At 34.7% G+C, this 20,664-nt stretch overlaps 1 protein-coding gene across 3 annotated transcripts in view; it reads right to left on the bottom strand.

The window, feature by feature from the left end:
* The window catches only part of DACH2 (dachshund family transcription factor 2), a 717,141-nt gene that overhangs the window by 140,909 nt on the left and 555,568 nt on the right, over window positions 1-20,664 (bottom strand). For all 3 annotated transcript variants that reach the window (XM_014538871.1, XM_014538872.1, XM_005865261.2), the window contains one exon: window positions 10,097-10,269. In XM_014538871.1, the coding sequence (XP_014394357.1) occupies window positions 10,097-10,269 (173 nt within the window). The remainder of the gene's footprint in view (window positions 1-10,096; window positions 10,270-20,664) is intronic.

The following is a 20,664-nucleotide window of genomic DNA, read 5'->3' as shown; positions in this document are numbered from 1 at the left end:
TACAACAATAAAGATAAATTAAAAAAACTTTAAAGGCTCTATAACTTGTCATTCTCCAAAATACTGAATGTTGTACAATTTATACACGTATTTTGGCATAAAATAATTGAAACTATACAAAAGCAAAAGGCAAAAAATATTTGACTTTATATATAAAATTACTTACATGTATGTGTGTATGTTCATGTGTACCCATACTATTTAGAGAATAAATTTTTAAGGTCAGAAAAATATACATTTCACTTATTCTTAGTATACAGATAAATATCTAGTTGTAACACCATGTGTATAGGATAAAAATCAAAAGAAACATATAAGCAAAGCAGAAGAAAAGAATCAAATTCTTTTTAAAAATAATTATATTTGTATTTTGGAGGAATGATAGGGGATGAACAGCAAGATGTAGACAGCCATTATTGAACTTCCTTTTACTTTTTGAAAAGACCAGTTCATCAGTTGTGAAATTCAACCTAAACTGTCATGATTAAAAATATATTCTCTAAAGTATGGGTACACATGAACATACACACATGCATGCAAGTAATTTTATATATAAAATCAAATATTTTTTTGTTTTTCACTTTTGTATAGATTCAATTATTTTATGCCAAAATATGTGTATAAATTGTACAACATTCAGTATTTGTCTTTGAATTATAACATTGGTAATTTGCTGAAAAAATATGTAATTCTCTGGACTACATTTATCTCTACTGAACCTCTGAATGAATGGATAGGGACGGAGTATAGCAGTTACTGAGCAAAAATAGAACTGAACAAACAAAATCAATGTGTAGTGGCAAACAGGAATCACACATGCAGTGATACATGCTGCCATAATAAAAATGGAAAACTTTTGAGTGTTTCATAGAGTTGAAAGTTTGGAAAATCAAGATAATCCAGCTGACAGTGATACTCGCTCTTGCTCATTATGTGTAATTAAAAAATGAAAGTGCATTTTAAATGTTTAAAAAAATTGGAAGGCCTTGGCCAGTGTAGCTCAGTTGGTTGGTCATTGCCCTGTTTACCAAAAGGTTGCTGGTTCCATTCCCGGTCAGGGCACATTCCCAGGATTTGGGCTTGATTCTTGGTGAGGGGCATGCAGGAGGCAGCCAATGGATGGATGTTGCACTCTCACATTGATGTTTCTCCCTCTCGTTTCCTCTCTAAAAATTAATATACTATTTTTAAATATTGGAAGAATATCTACACAAACATAAAATTCTATGAATGAGAAAAATACAATGCTATAAAGACAGATCCCAAAAATATTTAAAATTATCATGTGATAAAATAATATGAACACAAATAAGCTCCTTATTTGACATTTTCAACAGCATATTAGGCAAAACAATAAACTAACTTTGAAAACATGATTTAGAGTGGCCGTAACATTTTGCACGAAGTAATCTTTCTGCTTTAAGATTTTGTGGTCTACATTTTTCCAAATTCAATCAAGGTTCAGTTCATTGTTATTGTTTTCCTAAGGCATCACAAGGTCAGACCTTTTTTGTCATATAAGCCATATTAAATTATTCCAGTGCTTTATACTGGTTATGAATTAGGTGGGTTTTGAAAATTCTATGTGGATCTGGTAATGTGTAATTTCTCCTAAAATAATAAATAGTTCTATGAACACTTTCTTCTTTGCAAGTAAACAGATCCATTTTTCAGCCCTGTAATCAGACTGCATCTATTTAGCTACTTAACTGCAATGTGCTTCGGTTCATTAGGTGGCTACTGTTGTGTCTCAGCCTAGTTAAAATTTCACAGCAAGTTAATCTGTTTTATTACAAATGAGAACACAAGTGATAATGTACTCACCATTTGCAACAAATCAATAACAGCATTTGAAAGGGAATATTGCAAATATAAGGATGGGCAAAAGTAAGCTTACAATTGTTCATATGAAAATAGTACAATAATTAATAAATAATAATACAAGAAGAAACTTGTGTACTCACAACTGTAATCCTAACTTTGCCCATCCTTGTATAAAACCCTAATCATTTTTACTCATTGATGACTTCATTTTATTTGGCATTTATGACTTTTACAACTTTGTTAATCTTCATGTATTTTATCCATACTCTATCAAAAACAGCTGTAGCTCTTCTGAAAAATAGCAGATGTCTTCTCCATATTCAAATTAATACACACTTTCTCAATGAAATCCCCATTTCCCCCTGAAATTAATAAAGTTATCTGCATATACTTATATAGCTCAAGGTTCATTCTTTAAAAGAAATATATTATAAAAATCATTACTAATTAGTACATGATATTCCATCTTCTGTCATACTGTTTCCTTTTGGGGGGATATCACAAGTGGTCAAAGGAAATGTCCATCCATATCAAATAATTTGAAAGTACATTTGGACCTTAATAAAAAGCAAGGTCAATGCTTACAGAATGTAGTTTTAGCCCTAGCTGTTTTGGCTGGGTGGATAGAGCATCTTTCAATAGCTACCATCACAATAATAAATTGTTGCCTCTGATATTTTATTATATTGATTTTTAAGCATTCAGTAGGATTATGCAATATATAATTTGTCTTTTTATTTTTATTTAATTAGGATTCAACTCTCACAGTAATTACTCTTCCAAATGTTAACCTATTAATGAGTTCCTAAAGGATTTAATGACATTTTGTTGCTGAGGAGTAGCTTTTGGAAGTTTATCTGAATGTTAGATATTTTATTCATGCATTTGTCTTGATAGTTCATATTTAATTGATGTGTTCCTTCTGTACTATCACCAGAGTTCTGCAGAAACAACACATTGCAACTTGACAGACTTTAATAATAAAATCAGAGACACAAAAACTAAAAGTTTATTTATTGTTCCTGCTAACTTGGTTTACTATTAAAGCTGAGGAAGAATTTGATGTCCAATTTCAGTACCTCTGAATACTATTGGAAGCATGACACTTTATAGATATTTCTGAATCAATTTAAGAATTAGTCTGTGTTCCACAATCACCAATTTACAATTGTATTTAAGTTAACATAGATGGATATGGAAGTGTTTCCAGTAATTTAGAAGAAACAGGCAGATTAAAGATGCATCTGGAACATGTAACCATGAAAAAGCCCCAAATTATAGGCATACCCTATCTGTGACCTATGGATATTTGGAGAAAGGACCTTCTCACCTCTTCAGGGTGATCAACTTGTTCTGGAAGAGGATTGAAGGAATCAGACAGAGTTTCTACTCATAGCCTGTAAATGCCCTCAAATGGAAGAATGAATAGTTGAATAGTTCATTGGGAAAATGCATGGCTTTCAAATTACATTGTGGACTTGGACCTCTGCCACCCACCCAAACACACACACACACACACACACACACACACACACACACACACACACCCTTCTATTTTCACTCAGTGTATCTTCATCTCATGTTCTAAAAGATAATAATAGTTTTGTCTTTCCAGAGAGCATTTAGAATAATACTCAACTAGTGATTTTTCAGTGAATTTAAATTATCACAAAAAACCCCTCTGCATTGACTAATTTTAATACCAGATGTTCACATGCTAATGCCACTGCCTTGTGACCATTTCCTATCAATTCATTAATTGCCAGCTGCTCGGGCAAACAAAAAACACAGCTAATCAGATGGTATTGGGAAAGAGCCAAATAACCACTTCCTACTTAAATTTCTTAAATTTGTTACCAGAGAAAAATATGGCACAATGATATTACAAAGTTTTCCACAAATACAGAAAAAAATGCTTTGTAAGATACTTAAATGTCGAATAAGAAATAGGTTTCATACCAGTCAGGTATTTTAACTATTTTGCTCTCAGTATTGTTGTAAAATTAATGATAATGCAATTTTCAATTCATGTTATAGCTATATTAGGTATTAGCTACAAATGCTAATGGCTGAGCCAACAATAGAGGGATCTGAGCCAGACCTAAAGACTATGTGCCTGGTGTAACAATATTCCCAACCTAGCTTCTGCCAAAAAACAAAAACAAAAACTAACAACAACATTAACAAGAACAAAAAAAAATTTGTTCACAACTTGTAATTTCTTTTCAAGTTTTTAAATTAAAGTCTGCATCACTAATGCTCATTTATGTTGGAAACACTCCCAAACGTTTAATATCCAATTAATCATTAGTTTTCATTCATTCATGCAACAGATACATATTGAATCCTTAATGTACCCATTGGAGATGACAGGGGAGCCTATTGTTATTTTCATATGGCATTTAGATTCTTATAGTTCAAACTAAAGACAAAATAATCCACATGTAAACATTCAAAGACAATTTAAAATAAAATTCAAAACAAATCAATTTTGATAATAGAATCATCACCCATTTTCAGTCTCCACCAGAATCCTAATCCTTTTTTAGAGGTGATGAGCTCAAAGCAGCCATTACAGGTAAATGAACACTCTAGAGGGCTGGCTCAATACCTGTATAGCATATGCATCCAATGATGGGGGAACTCTTGGTCCTGGTACTAAGAGGTTACACAGAAGAATGTGCATAGGGGGAATTATTCCTTTCTCAGGCTAACTTTTGACTATGATATTGATTTCTACTTATTACTATTTCTATGTGGATTCTTGAGTGTAAAACATAAAATAATATTAGTTAATATACACTGAGTATTTACTAGGTGCTAAGTAGTGCTCTCATTTAATATCTTGTTAACACTATAAGGTAAGTACAATTATTATCCCCATTTCATTGGGAAATGAGGCAAACTGAATTACAGGTAGATTAAAAAACTTGCCTGAAGTCACATAACAAAGAATGGTGAAATCAGGATCAAAGACAGGCAGACACCCTGACCTCAGAGCCCATGTTATTACCCATTATGCAATACTAGAGGCCCATTGTACGAAATTTGTGCATGGGGGGGTCCCTCAGCCTGGCCTGCCCCCTCTTGCAATCCAGGACCCCTCGGGGGGTGTCTGATTGCCAGAATTGGGCCTAAACTGGCAGTCAGACATCCCTCTTGCAATCCAGGACCCCTGGCTCTTAACCACTAACCTGCCTGCCTGCCTGATCGCCCCTAACCACTCGCCTGCCTGCATCATTGCCCCTAAAGCACTCTGCCTGCCTTCCTGATCACCCCTAACCCCTCTGCCTGACTGCCTCCTTCACACTCCACACTGAGGATCGACCCCGCAACTCAGGCACATGCCTTGACCAGGAATCGAACTGTGACCTCCTGATTCATAGTTTGATATCAACCACTGAGCCACACTGGCCAGCCCAGATTTCTGATGTATACTTAATTCAAATAAATGCAAACATAGAATAAAGTATAAAGAAAATGAGATCAATTTTACAGAAAGTAAAATATTAAAACAGTTGCTCCCAGTTCCTTTGATGAGAAATGCTAAACACTGGAAATTAATTATGACTTATACAGTCAGTCATTCACTAACTTGATATCCTCTGTCATATAGTCCTAATATTTAAAGCACATACTGCAAGACCAGCTTCCAAAGGAATTGTGGTCACAGTCTTATGATCAGTGACAAAGCATGGGCATCAAACTATGCTAATGAAGAGTAGAAAGTGTTTAGATGGATTCTGAAATCTTGTTTCAGTATCAGAGTGTTTTTTTGTTTTTTTATTTCTAGGGACTGTTTAAAATGATATGAAAAAGAGGAAAATTTTACATGAAAGTTCAAAAAAATAAAAGGGCCCAGCCAGTGTGGCTCACTGGTTGAGCATCGACCTATGAACTAGAAGGTCACAGTTCGATTCCTCGTCAGAGCTCGATCCCCAGTGTGGGGCATGTAGGAGGCAGCCGATCAATGATTATTTCTCCTCATTGGTGTTTTGATCTCTCTCTCCTTCTCCCTTTCTCTCTGAAATCAATAAAAATATATTTAAAAATAAAAAGTATGCAAATAATAAGAATTTAATAAAGTTTGGTATCACCTTTGGTGACATTCATAAATTTTAATAAAACTAAAGACATATTTCTGGAATTTTTATAATGTGTCCTAATCTCTTACTGTGTATTTCAAATTTTTGATATAGATTTGTTTTTCTGCAGCTGTGTTTTAAATTGAGGAAAGTAGGGATATATAATGGAAATATTAACAGCCCTTTCAATATAGAGATGTTGGCCTAGGTGACATTACAATTACATTGGATTGCATATGCAATGGACAGAATGTCCGTCTCCCCAAAATTTGTATGTTGAAACCCTGATACTTAATGTGATGGTATCTGGTGATGAGGCTTTTGAGTGGTAATTCTCATGATGCTGGAGCCCTCATGACAGAATTAGTGTCTTTAAAAGAAGAGGCAACAAAGCGATTTGTTCCTCCCCTTTTCTCTTTGCCATCTGAAGACATGGTGAGAAGAGCTTTCACCAGGAATGGCATTAGCAGGCACCTTGATCTTGGACTTCCCAGCTTCTAAAACTATGGTGGCTCAGGAGGATGTTAACAAAATATCATAACAAACACCATAAACTAGATGGCTTAAACAAGAGAAATTCCCACAGTGAAATAAGAAAGAAATAAAATTTCATAGTTATGACATTTCCTTCTAAATATTAAATGGTAAACTTCTGAACATTCATATTTTGGAAGAAGAGTTTATCTCTAAATAGTAAATATAAAATATCCGGTGACTTCAATTAAAATATTTTGGTAAAACAATGCCTAGTACTAATTTAAATATGTTTTTATGCCAAACTGCTAGTATAAAAAAAATCTGTAAATGTAAACAGAATTAAAAAAAAGTGTTTTTGTTTGAATGGTTCTTTTATCCTCCAGGTAGTAGTATATGACAAAGATTCAATACATAGGTTTGCCTACTGCCTGCGGGATTCTAATACATTGAACTTTAAAACTATGACTCATGAATAAGCACACTGAAACAAATTTCTTTTGAAATATACATCAACAGAGGTGTGAAATTTCTGCCCTTACAGTTGGGTGTCATGTAACTACTATCATGTTAACTGTTCTTGAAAGAGTGAAACTGTTAAACATATTGACACCCATTTGTCAATTAATTAGATTTTTATCATAGTATTTCCTGTGAATTATTATTTTAAAACTAATAATGTTACCATTATACAATAGCGCCCTAGCAAAAACAAATAAAACTTGGTAACTATGATACAAGCCTCTCACTATTCACTAAATAATTATTTTAAAAATATTTTTTTTTATTTTTTTAAAATATATTTTCATTGATTCCAGAGAGGAAGGGAGAGGGAGAGTTAAGGACTTGTATGCATGCATATAAGCATAACCAATGGACATAAGACACTGGGGGATAGGGGAAGCTGGGGGAATGTCAAGAAGGGGATAAAAAGGAGACATATATAATACTCTTTGTAATACTTTAAGCAATAAAACAAAATTTTTTTTTTAAAAAAAGAAAAATTTTGAAAGATAAAAAAAAAAAAGCCCGCAGCTAAGGCATGTGTCCTGACCAGAAATGGAACCGTGACCTCCTGGTTCATAGGTCGATGCTCAACCACTAAGCTATGCCGGCTGGGCTAAAATATTTTTTTCTTTACTTCCCCATCATCCTCTGATGAAAATCTACTTCTATAGATTTTAACATAAATTTTATCAAAGGGAATGCAAAATAAATATATTGTTTTCAACTGATTTTATTAAAAACTAGAGGCCCAGTGCACAAAATTTGTGCACAGGTGGGGTCCCTAGTCCTGGCCAGCAATTAGGGCCGATTGGGGCCTTCAGGCTGCCAGCTGGGGCCTTCATTCCCCAGGTACTGGCTGCTGGTGGTCAGCACACATTATAGTGAGTGATCAAGCTCCTGGTCGAACTCCTGAGAGGACACTGCATATTAGCCATATATATATATATAATAAAATTCAATTTTCTTGAGCATGTGTGTAATTGCAGGACTTAAGCATGTGATCAAATGCCAACTTTTAAAAAGTAGCACCCAGTTTTATTTTATAAGTGTTCTGTCTTTTTTTATAAAGTTTGCATTAAAATAGAAAAATCAGCAATAAACAAAAATATAGTTATACTGCTTTAATACACTAATAATATTTGGATTATTTAAGGAGAGGACAATTATGTTTTCCCTTTCCATCATCATCAGCACCAGTGGTTATCTAAGTCATGAGTGGCAACCCCAAGTACCTCTTTGCATTAAGTTCTCAAAGCTATCAAAAGTCCCAAATATTCAACCAAAATGTAACTGATTCAGTTTAAGTTAATAATCATTAAGAAAACTGAATGTACTTTTGAAGAACCATAAACATGCCTCTACTGAGTGTATTTTGTCATCATTTCAAAACAGGTATGAAAATTCCATTAAACCATGCTTTGTTTTTCAATAGTTTCCAAGTTTTATGTGGGATCACATATACTTAGTAGACAGCTGGTTTCAAAATCATAGGGAACTTATTCTGTCTTTTAAATAATGTTTGTGGGGGCTTTTTTTTCTCAAAGGCAACTCTGATTCCTGGTTTACGCACTGATCAAATATTCAAACAGCAAAGCTCTGATTAGTTAAGATAGACTGAGGGTAGGAATCACACTAATACTTAGCCATAGAAATATAGAGAGTGTGATACAAATTTATCAATAATTTTTCTTTCCTATGAAGTTTATGTTATAAAATTTCTTCATTGTTTTAGAAGCTCCCAACACTGGAAGCTAATTTAAAATTGAACAAAAATCTCCAGAATCTCAAATTTCTTCTGCCTTCACTTCTCTCAACCCCATGTGCATCTATTAAAACATATCAATAATGCAAGGCCCAGTGCAAATCCATAAACTGTAATGCCTTTTGTGACTCCCTGCCCCTTCTCTTCTCCATATTAGGTATGCTCTTTCCCTCCTCCAAATTCCTATATACTTGTCTTTTTAGTGCAATTTACATGAGTATTTGTTGTTTGTCTCACATTTAGTTGTGATTCCTGGAAGTCGGGTACTATGTCTTATTTATCTATTTCCCATATTGCCCAATATGACATTTACAAATTTACAAGTTGAATACATAATGTAATAAAGAATCAATGGGTTTCTCTGATTAACTATAACTTTGCTCTTATATATCCTTATATTATCTCCTCACATAAAGAAAAAATGTATTAAAAAGGCTAGTTTACATGATACTTGGAGAGAGGGCATGTGCCAAATTAATAGGAGACAGAAAGAAGGATTATGAGATGTGATTTGTTTCATTACCTGGTGGTTATGAAATTTTGAAAAACAGTATTATCATTGTGATGATGTGCTCTAAATTATCACAAATATTTGCTTAATGTTTCACAGTTTTTAACATGTATATATATTTTTAAATATTTTTATTGATTTCAGAGATTAGGGAGAGAGACAGAAACATCAATGATGAGAGAGAAACATTGATTGGCACCTCTTGCATGCCCCACACTGGGGATTGAGCCCACAACCCAGGCATGTGTCCTAACTGGGAACTGAACCGTGACCTCCTGGTTCATAGGTCTCCCCACAACCACTGAGCCAGGCTGGATGGGCTTTAGCTTATATTTTACTCATATTATCTCCAGACATCCAATCACATAGGAAGAATAAATTAGTACTATGACCTTTTTTTTTTTTGCAGTTGAGGAAAATTTTCAGGCAGATTAAATGTCTATACAAGGTCATTCAGCTCTTAAGTGACAGAATCAGAATTGAAACTCCAGTTTGTCTGACTACAAGGCCTGTATGGTATGTACTACCACACAACTGCCTTTAAAATACAAAAAAATATATATTGTGTGTACTTTATTTCACCCCATCAATGTGAATTGTTTTTGCATACTTTTCTCTCTGGTATTAGTCTGGCCAGGCCTCCCAAACACTGTGCTCATTATTGAAAGAAATGAATCCTGAATTAAAGGTGAGATTTGTGATCATGGAATGAAAACAATAAAACAACAAACAGCAACAATAAAACAACAAACAAACAAAAAACCAAACACCTCAGCAATCCTAATCATAAATCAAACCCATCAATACTGTATGCTAAGCAACTGAGTCAATGAGTTTTATGTTTTTTACTGAAGATTCAGTAGTATTGCTAGTATTTTATCAAAATGTATATGTAATTAATGCCTTTGTCCTCTTCTAAATCATGATTCTTACCTTTATAACAGAGGCCCCAGCTCTAGAGAGTGGGCTGTGAATCTGAGCTGCAGCAGCCATGTTGGCAATAGTATTTAGATGGTTCATCTGATTCATTGCCATGGCAACTGATGCAGGAGGTAAGCTGACTGGAAGTAGAGGATGAGGCATCATCATAAATGGCAGATCTAGCCCTAAAAGAGACAGTGCATGCTAAATTATTACATTTGTAAAATTATTTTGACAAGGGGAAATCACATCAAAATCACATGCAAAATTGATGCAAAGAAAAAAATAAATTTATCTCATTGGATTTCTTAAAAATCAACTTTTACTATATTCTAGTATCTCTTTGAGTAATTAATATTACTTATGAACTTTAATATTGTTTATAATTTTAAAATCGACCTATTTCACATACTACTATTTATTTTTTAAAATATATTTTTATTGATTTCAGAGAGGAAAGCAAAGTGAGAGAGAGATAGAAACACCAATAATGAAAGAGAATAATTGATTGGCTGCCACCTGCAGCCCCCTACTGCGGATTGAGCCCACAACCTGGGCATGTGCCCTTGACTGGAATCGAACCTGGGACCCTTCAGTCTGCAGGCCAAAGTTCTATCTACTGAGCCAAACAGGCTAGGGCTATACATTTCTTGTTCTTACTCTCACTCCCAAAGTATTTATAAGATGCAATCTGTTTACCCATAGACACAAACAAAAATCTTTAAGCCAAGCCTCATTCCTTATCTAGCTAAAAGAAACAACTACCTTTTAAATCATTATAATATATTGATGTGTTCATAGTTTCTAGCTTAATACTTTCTTCACAAAACATAATAGTGGTACTGGTAAGACAGTATGTAGATTCTCTAGACTCAGAATTATTGAAGAAATTAAGACTTGGAATACGTTCTACCCTGTAGTTATAAATCATTAACATGAATGCCTATAGCTCAGATTTGAAGCCTTTGTCAATAAGAAATAACTTCCCTATCAAATGTCAACCTGTTTTCCAGTTTAATATAAATTTCAAATATTTTGAGCAGTGTCTAGAATTCTGTTTTTTTTCCTTATGCAAAGTGAAATAATTTCATACATTTTAAATTTTTAAAAGAATATTTCTCAAGTATGAGTCACATTTACACTAGTGGTAGCCACAGATGTGTCATAATGAAAAACGTAACACATTAAAAGAGTTGTCTAGTTACAACTTATGTCTTTGAGATTTGTGAGGAAACACCTTTGACCAGAGGCTAGGGAAATTTAGCTTAACATAATGCATGTTAACATGACTACAGTAAGGAAACCATAGGACTTTACAATGTATTTTAAACTATTGCCTTGACAGTAATCTTGCATTCTTTTGGACAGAAGCCCAGAAACCAGTAATCTTTAACAGATGTTCTAAAACATCCTTGCCTATAATTTTTCTAAACTATTACAGATTATATAAATTCTATTATAGGCGATATTTATGTTGGTTTTACACACAATAATCAACTATTAATAACATCCCTCTTTCCTCTTTGCTATCCCTTAATTTTTTGCCTCCCATATCACAATAGCAAGTGAACAACAATGAATCCATAGGAAGTATATTCAGAGGCCCCCTAAATTTGATACCTCAATCAACAATAACAGTAATACAGACAAACATTCAAAACTCATATATTTGGGACAAACAGGAGGCTAGAAGGGATAAGTAATGTTAATTGATTTGAGATACATCTCCTAGGTTAAGCAATCATGGCTGAATTAAATCATGGCTGAACTAACAAAAATAATTCAAGGGCAGCACAATGAAAAAAAAAGGACACTTTCAGATATGACAGGTTTCATACAACACTAATGTGAGCATCTCAATAAATAAAAACAGTCCTCAATATTTCTGCTAGAGATAGCCACAAAATGCACTGTTATCAGAATTACACAAAGATTAAAAAATAGCTAGAAACTTAATTTCTGCATGGAGTATAAGAAGGGAGCACACTCTGTACTCCCCATGGGTCCAAGTTCCCAAAGAATATTTAAAAAAGTATTTTAAATGTTTACCTTATCACTTAACTTATGACTAACTATCTATAAAACTATAAATCTTTTTTCAGAGGCAATCTACCAAACCAAACTTTTCAATTATGAAATATTTCTCCTGTGATTATTAATTTATTAGAGAAGCTTCCAAACTGTGTAAACCCTGAATTCAAAATGTCCTTCTGCACCCCCTTTTAAAGTAGAAGTTTATTTTAAGTTAGTCTTCCAAAATTACTTAGATGTGTATGCATTTTTTACCTTACCCATCATACAGCTTTGCTATAATAATTGCATATCCCATAACATACAATAAATTAATCACTGCTTATGTTTCCCCTAAAACCTTCACTTCATGTTCAACATTAGCAACCATCAATGACCTAAATAGGTTTCTATATAAGGCTCCCATTCACCACAAACCTAAGATAATTATAAACTTAAATTCTTCATGTACTCAGTGTTTTAGTAGCAAATTGATCAAACTCTAGATGATAAGTAGCCAACTGTGCCTCCTTTTACCACTCAAATCTATCTATCTATCTATCTATCTATCTATCTATCTATCTATCTATCTATCATCTATCTATCAAAGCCTAAGCAACCTTTATGGTAGAACAACCAGAACGACCGGTCACTGTGATGCGCACTGACCAACAGGGGGCAGACACTCAACACAGGAGCTGCCCCCTGGTGGTCAGTGTGCACCCACAGGGGGAGCGCCACTCAGCCAGAAGCTGGGCCCACGGCTGGCGAGTGCAGCTGCCACAGTGGAAGCCTCTCCTGACTCTGTGGCAGCACTACGGAGGCATGGCAACAGGTGCAGTGGACGGGATGAGTGCAAGCGGTGGGGTGCCTGGCCCCTATTCGGGTTCTTCCCTGGCTGCCTTCTGCTTGGCACACTGCTACATCCCCCGAGGGGTCCTGGACAGCAAGAGGGATGTCCGACTGCTGGCTTAGGCCTGATCCCAGTGCCATTCTCTGTAGAAGGCAGTCAGTCTGAACAACTCAGTGACTCAGGGAAGGGCAGGGAACTCAGGGTGAGCCTGCCTGCTTGCTTGACTCTCCCACTCAATGGTTTTCCCAAGACAGACTGTGGTGACCCAGCCTGTGCACGTGTAGCAGCTGCTGAATCTCAAGCAGCAGGCTGTGCAGCAGCAGAAGGCCATTCAGCCACAAGCCAGCAGGTGAACATCCCCAAGGGGTCCCAGACTGCGAGAGGGTGCAGGCCGGGCTGAGGGACCCCCCTCCAGTGCATGAATTTCATGCACCAGGCCTCTAGCGTTTAAATAAACCTTTGTTCAATTTACACTTTCCTTAACAGTGTAATAATTTTTCCTTATTCTCTAAAGATTTTCAGCATCATCCAGACACCATCTGTCTGTATTAAAGCATAAGTATACTTAAAGTTCAATTGACAGGCAAACTAAATGCAAAGAACAAGCAGAATATAACAGCCCATTGACAGTTTTAAAATCTAATTCATCCAACAATTCAAATGATAATGAAAGACTTAAAGGTCACACTTTCAGATCATGACCTGAAATAACTAACCATCATTTGACTTTACTACCCTATACTCTAAGCTAATATTTACATTATGGTACACTTGAGAAGTCACCCCACTTGTGTTGCACATGCAAAACATATGCAAAAATTGAGTTGCGTAAGTCAACCTTTTTCCCAAAGATGAAAACATTAAATTGAGAGCCATCAATAGTATACAACATTCCAGAAATCTGGCTCATTCAGTCAAATGGCAGAAATATACATACTTTTTAAAATATGGTAATGAAAACAAATTCTTTTTAAAAATTACCAAAATATCTCATCTTTTTCCTGTCAACAACTCCTATAACTTTTATGTAAGTTCATCACATCACTTCCTCCTAACCATGAAGACTAAAAACTTCAGTAATGCTCTAATCCTTCCTCTAACATACCACATTCATTCAATTTCCCAGTCATGTCGACCTCTGTAATATCTTGCCATTCTTACAGTCAGGCACCAATTCCATCATACCTGGTTGGTACTCTGTCTTCCTGGTTGGTTTTCCTATGCTGTTTCATTTGCCTTTCCAAGTCAATTTTTATACTTTCAGTGGCTACTTGCTATCTCCAGAATAAAATGTAAGTTCTTTAGTTTCATGTTAAATTACTTTTCTAGCTTTGATATCTCAATTTATTTCTCTATGTATACTGCACTCTGGCCCCATTGGGCTATTTGCAGCTCTCTACAGTTTTAATTTGCCTTAACATTCATTCTTGTCTGTCCATGTCTCTCTCTGGAATCTACCTCTCTAACCCTATTTTGGGGAATATGGTAAATGTTTGCCACCTTAAAAAAATAAATAGACTTTATTTTTAGAGCAGTTTTAGATTTACCCCCCAAAAAGCAAAAATTACAGAAACTATCTATATACTTCCTCTCCACCAGCAGTTTCCCCTCTTATTAATATCTGTAATAGTGTGCTACATTTGCTACAATTGAGGTCTGAATGTTGATAGATTATTAAATACAGTTCATACTTTGCATTATGGTTCATTCTTTGCATTGCACATTCTACAGCTTTTTACAAATGCATAATATCATGTACCTACCATTACAGTATCACATAAAATAATTCTGATGCTCTAAAATCCTAGGTGCTCCACCTATTTATTCATCCCTCCTTTCTTACCCTTGGCTTTTACTCTTAATGTGCATTTGCCTTTTCTTGAATGTCATAGCGGTGGAATCATACACTATTTAGTCTTTTCAGTCTAGCTTTGTTTCACTCAACAAAATGCAGTAAAGATTAATCCAAGTCTTTTTAAGTCTTCATAGCTAATTTGATTTTTTTTTTACTAACTACTGTTCCATGGTATGAATGTACCACAATTTATTAACTTGTTTGCTTGCTGAAAAACATTTTTGTTGCTTTTAACTTTTAGCAATTGTGAATAAAGTTGCTGTAAACTTTGGTACGTAAATTTTTGTGTGGACATACGTTTTCAACTCATCTGAATAAATAGGGAAGACTATATTTTGCTTTGTGAGAAATGGCCAGGAAGTTTACAATGTAGCTGTACCATTTTTGCATTCCTACCAGCAATAAGTGAGAGTCCTATTGTTCCTAATCTTTACCAGCAATTGATGTTGAAGGAGTTTTGAATATTAGTTACTCCAATAGATGTGTAGGGGTAAGTTGTTTTTATTTTCAATTAATTAATGACATATGATGTTGAGCATATTTTCATATGATTATTTGCCATCTGTGTATCTTATTTGAAGAGGTATCTATTTATAATTTTGGTTAATTTTTTTATTTCTTAGTGTTGAATTTTAAGAGTTTTTTTGTAAATTTACTATCAGTCCATTATCAAGTATATGTTTCACAAAAATTTTCTCCCACTCTGTTGCTTGTCTTTTTCATTTTATTTCTTTTTTATTTAGTTAAATTCTTTATTGTTGAAAGTATTACATAGGTCTCCTTTTTCCCCCATTGACCTCTCCCTGCCTGCTCCTTCCCCCAGGCACAAGCCATCACCCGCTTACTGTATGTGTCCATTGGTTATGCTTATATGCATGCATACAAATCCTTTTGTTGATCTCTTACCCCACCCCAACTTCCCCTGCCTTCCCTCTGAGGTTTGATGGTCAGTTTGATGCTTCTATGTCACTGTATCTATTTTTGTTCATCAGCTTATGTTGTTCATTATATTCTACAAATGAGTGAGATCATGTGATATTTATCTTTCGACAACTGGTTTATTTCACTTAGCATAATGCGCTCCAGAACCATACATGCTGTTGAAAATGGTAAGAGTTCCTTCTTTTTTTTCCAACAGTGCAGTATTCCACTGTATAGAGGTACCACAGTTTTTTAATCAACTCATCTGCTGTTGGGCATTTAGGCTGTTTCCAAATCTTAGCTATTGAAAATTGTGCTGCTATGAACATAGGGAAGCATATATTCTTTGTGATTGGTGTTTCTGATTTCTTGGGATATATTCCTAGAAGTGGGATCACTGGGTCAAATGGGAGTTCCATTTTTAATTTTTTGAGGAAATGCCATACTGTTTTCCACAGTGGCTGCACCAGTCTGCATTACCACCAGCAGTGAACGAGGGTTCCTTTTTCTCCACATCTTTGCCAGCACTTGTCATTTTTTATTTGTTGGTGATAGCCATTCTGACAGGTGTGAGAGGGTACCTCATTGTGGTTTTGAATTGCATCTTTCTGATGATTAGTGACCTTGAGTATTTTTTCATGTGTCTCTTGGCCTTCTATATGACCATGTCCAAGAAGTATCTATTTAGGTCCTTTGCCCATTTTTTTATTGGATTGTTTATCTTCTTTTTTAAAGTTGTATGAGTTCCCTATAAATTTTGGAGATTAAACTCTAATCAGATGTAAAATTGGCAATAATGTGCTCCCATTCAGTAGGCTCTCTTGTTGTTTTGTTGACGGTTTCTTTTGCTGTGCAGAAGCTTTTTATTTTGATATACTCCCATTTGTTTTTTCTCCTTAGTTTACATTATAGTAGAAGTATAGGTAAAGATATTGCAACAACATATGTCTCCTATTTTGCTGCCTATGAATTCTTCTAAGATTTTTATGATTTCCTGTCTTACATTTGAGGCATTTATCCATTTTGAGCTTATTCTTAGTATGGTGTAAGTTGGTGGTCTAGTTTCATTTATTTTGCATGTACCTGTCCAATTTTCCCAACACCATTTATTGAAGATGCTGTCTTGACTCCATTGTATGCTCTTGCTTCCTTTGCCAAATATTAATTGAGCATAATATCTTGGGTGGTTTCTGGGTTCTTTGTTATGTTCCATTGGTCTATAAGTCTTTTCTTGTGCTAATACAAGGCAGTTTTCAGAATCGTGGCTTGGTAATATAGCTTGATATCTGGTATTGTGATACCTCCAACTGTGTTCTTTTTTCTCAGGATTGCTGCAGCTATTCAGGGTCTTTTTTTTCAGATGAATTTTTGGAGATTTTGTTCTAGGTTTTTGAAATATGGTGTTGGTATCTTAATGGGGATTGCATTGAATCTATAGATTGCTTTGGGTAGTATGGACATTTCAATGATGTTGATTCTACTAATCCATGAACAAGGTATATTCTTCCATTTGTTTATACCTTCCTCTCTCTTTTTCTTCAATGTCCTGTAGTTTTCCGAGTACAGGTCTTCTACCTCATTAGTTAAGTTTATTCCTGGGTATCTTAATTTTTTTGTTGCACTGGTAAATGGGATTGTTTTTTGTTTGTTTGTTTGTTTTGTTTTGTTTTGTTTCTCTTTCTGTGAGTACATTATTTGTGTATAAAAATGCCATAGATTTCTGGATGTTAATTTTGTATCCTGCTACGATGCCAAATTTATTTATTAGTGGTTTATTAATCTAGTAGTTTTTTGATGGAGTATGTAGGGTTTTCTATGTGTAATATCATGTCACATGCAAATAATGACAGTTTTACTTCTTTTCCAGTTTGGATAACTTTTATTTCTTCTTGTCTGATCACTATAGCTAGCACTTCCAATACTATGTTTGAATACTATGTTCCAATACTATGAGTGGTGAAAGTGGTTTTACTATTTTACCATTGAATAGGATGTTGGCTATATGTTTGTCATATAAGGCATTTATTATGTTGAGTGTGGTCCCTCTATTCCCACTTTGTTGTGAATTTTTATGAAAAAAGGGGTTTTGGATTTTGTCAAATGCTTTTTTTGCATCATTTGATATTATCATATGTTTTTTTTGTCTTTCAATTTGTTTATGTGATGTATCATATTTATTGATTTGTGGATATTGTACCAGACTTGCATCCCCAAATAAGTCCCACTTGGTCATGGTGTATGACCTCTTTAATGTATTGCTGGATGCTATTTGCTAATAATCTGTGGAGGATTTTATCATCTATGTTCATCAAGGATCTTTGCTTGTAATTCTCTTTCTTCGTAGTGTCTTTATGTGCTTGGAAGTGTTCCTTCCTCTTGAATCTTTTGAATAGTTGGAGGAGGATCGGTGTTAGTTATTCTTTGAATGTTTGGTAAAACTCCCCTGTGAAGCTGTCCAGATGAGGACTTTTGCTTGCTGGGAGTTTATTATTATTATTATTATTATTACCGCTTCAATTTCATTAATAGTTATTGGCTTATTCAGGTGTTCTGATTATTCCTGATTGAGTTTTGGAAGATCGTATTTTCCCAGGAATTTTTCTCTATGTTGTCCAGTGTGTTGCAATAGATTTGTTAGTATTTTTTTTACAATTCTTTGTATTTCTATGGGTTCAGTTGTTACTTCATTTCCTTCATTCCTGATTTTTCTTATTTGGGTCCTCTTCATTTGTTTCTTGGTGAGCCTGGCTAGAGGTTGATCAATCTGGTTTATCCTTTCAAAGAACCACCTCTTTATTCTATTGATCTTTTATAATTTTTTGTCTCTATGTCATTTATTTCTGATCTAATATTTATTATTTCCTTCCTCTACTTAACCTGAGATTTCCTTGCTCTCTTTCTAGTTCTCTAAGTTGTAGGGTTAAATAACTTTTTACCAGATCTTCTTGCTTTTTTGTTTGTTTGTTTTCTTACATAGGCATGTAGTGCTATGAACTTACCTCTCAAGACTGCTTTCATTGTTTCCCATAGATTTTGTATTGTGTTTTCATTTTTTTCCAGAATGTTTTTTTTTATTTCTTCTTTGATCTCTTTGGTAACCCATTCATTGTTTACTAGCATGCTATTTAATCTCTATGTGTTTGATTGTTTTGTTTTGTTTTGTTTTTTAATACCATTGTGATCTGAGAAGATGCTTGGTATGATTTCAACCATCTTGAATTTGGAGAGACTTTGCCTATGACCAAATATGTGGCCTATCTTTGAAAAAATCCCATGTGCACTTGAGAAGAATGTATATTCTGTAGCTTTGGGGTGAAATGTTCTGAAGATGTCAGTTAATTCTATCTGATCTAGTGATTTATTTAGGATTGATATTTCTTTGCTGATTTTTGGTCAAGAAGATTTATCTAGTGATGTCAATGGGGTATTAAAGTCCCCTACTATGATTGTATTGCTGTCAATCTCTCCCTTGATATGTTCCAGAAGTTTGTGGGTTTTTTTTATGTATTTGTGTGCTCCTGTATAGGAGGCATATATGTTTGTATCCTCTTGTTGAATCAATCCCTTTAGTATTATGAAGTGGTCTTTATCTCTTGTTATGGCCTTCACTTTAAGGTAAATTTTGTCAGATATAAGTATTGCTACCCCAACTTTTTTTTTCATTTCAATTTTCCTGAAAACATTTTTTCCATCCCTTCACTTTCAGTCTGTGTGAGTCCTTTGTTCTGTGGTAGATCTCTTGGAGACAGCATATATATGGGTCTTGATTTCTATTCCATTCAGCTACTCTATGCCTTCTGATTAAAGCATTTAATCCATTTATGTTTAAGGTTATTATGGATTGGTACTTGTTTGTGTCCATTTTAATTCATTATGCCTATGTTCCTTCTTCCCTTCCTATTTCTTCTTTTTACAGCAATCCCTTTAGTCCTTACATTGCTGGCTTGGTGGTAATAAACTACCTTAGCCTTTTTTTTTTGTCTGCAAAGCTCCTGAGTTCACCTTCAATTTTGAATAATAGCCTTGCTGGATAGAATATTCTGGTATTCAGTCCCTTGCTTTGCATCACTTTGTATACTTCATTCCATTACCTTCTGGCCTGATGTGTTTCTTTTGAGAAATCAGTTGATAGTCTAATGGGAGACCCTTGTTGTTAACTTTCTGTCTCTCTCTGGCAACCTTTAAGATTCTTACTTTGTCATTAACGTCTACCAATTTAATTACGATGTGTCTTGCTGTTGGTCTTTTGGGTTCATCTTGTTTGGGACTCTCTGCACTTCCTGGGTTTGTAAGTCTATTTCTTTCAGCAGGTAGGGGAAGTTTCATGTCATTATTTCTTCAAGTAAGTTTTCAATTTCATGCTCCCTCTCTTCTCTTCCCAGCACCCCTATGATGCGCATGTTGGAACACTTGAAGTTTTCCCAGAGGCTCCTTACAGTATGTTATATTTTGGGATTTTTTCTCTCTCTCCTAATTGGGTGTTTTTTATTTCCTCATATTTCAAATTCTTGATGTCCTCTATTCTATTACTGAGTCCCTGTAAATTATTATTTTTTCAATTAGTGTATGCTTCATTTCTGACTAGTCTCTTTTTATGTCATTGATATTCTCACTGAGTTCCTTGACATTCTCACTAAGTTCCTTGAAGCTATTGTTAGGTTCCTTGAGCATTATTATAACTATTGTTTTGAACTTTTTATCTGGTAGTTTTCTTGCTTCCATTCCATTTAGTTCTTTTTTCTGGAGATTTCTCCTTTTCTCTCATTTGTGACATATTTATTTTTCTCAGCATTTTGGCTACTTCCCTGTGTTTGTTTCTACATGTTATGTAGATTTGCTATGTCGCCTAGACTTGGTACAGTCACCTTATGTAGTAGGTGTCCTATAGGACTGTGTGGCTCAGCCTCCCCAGTCACCTGAGCTGGACACTCCAGTGTGTGC

This window comes from Myotis brandtii, unplaced genomic scaffold (assembly GCF_000412655.1).
Source record: "Myotis brandtii unplaced genomic scaffold, ASM41265v1 scaffold2, whole genome shotgun sequence".
Taxonomy (NCBI): Eukaryota; Metazoa; Chordata; class Mammalia; order Chiroptera; family Vespertilionidae; genus Myotis; species Myotis brandtii.
The sequence above is the reverse complement of the archived record's forward strand: the minus strand, read 5'-3'. Positions and strand labels throughout refer to the sequence as shown.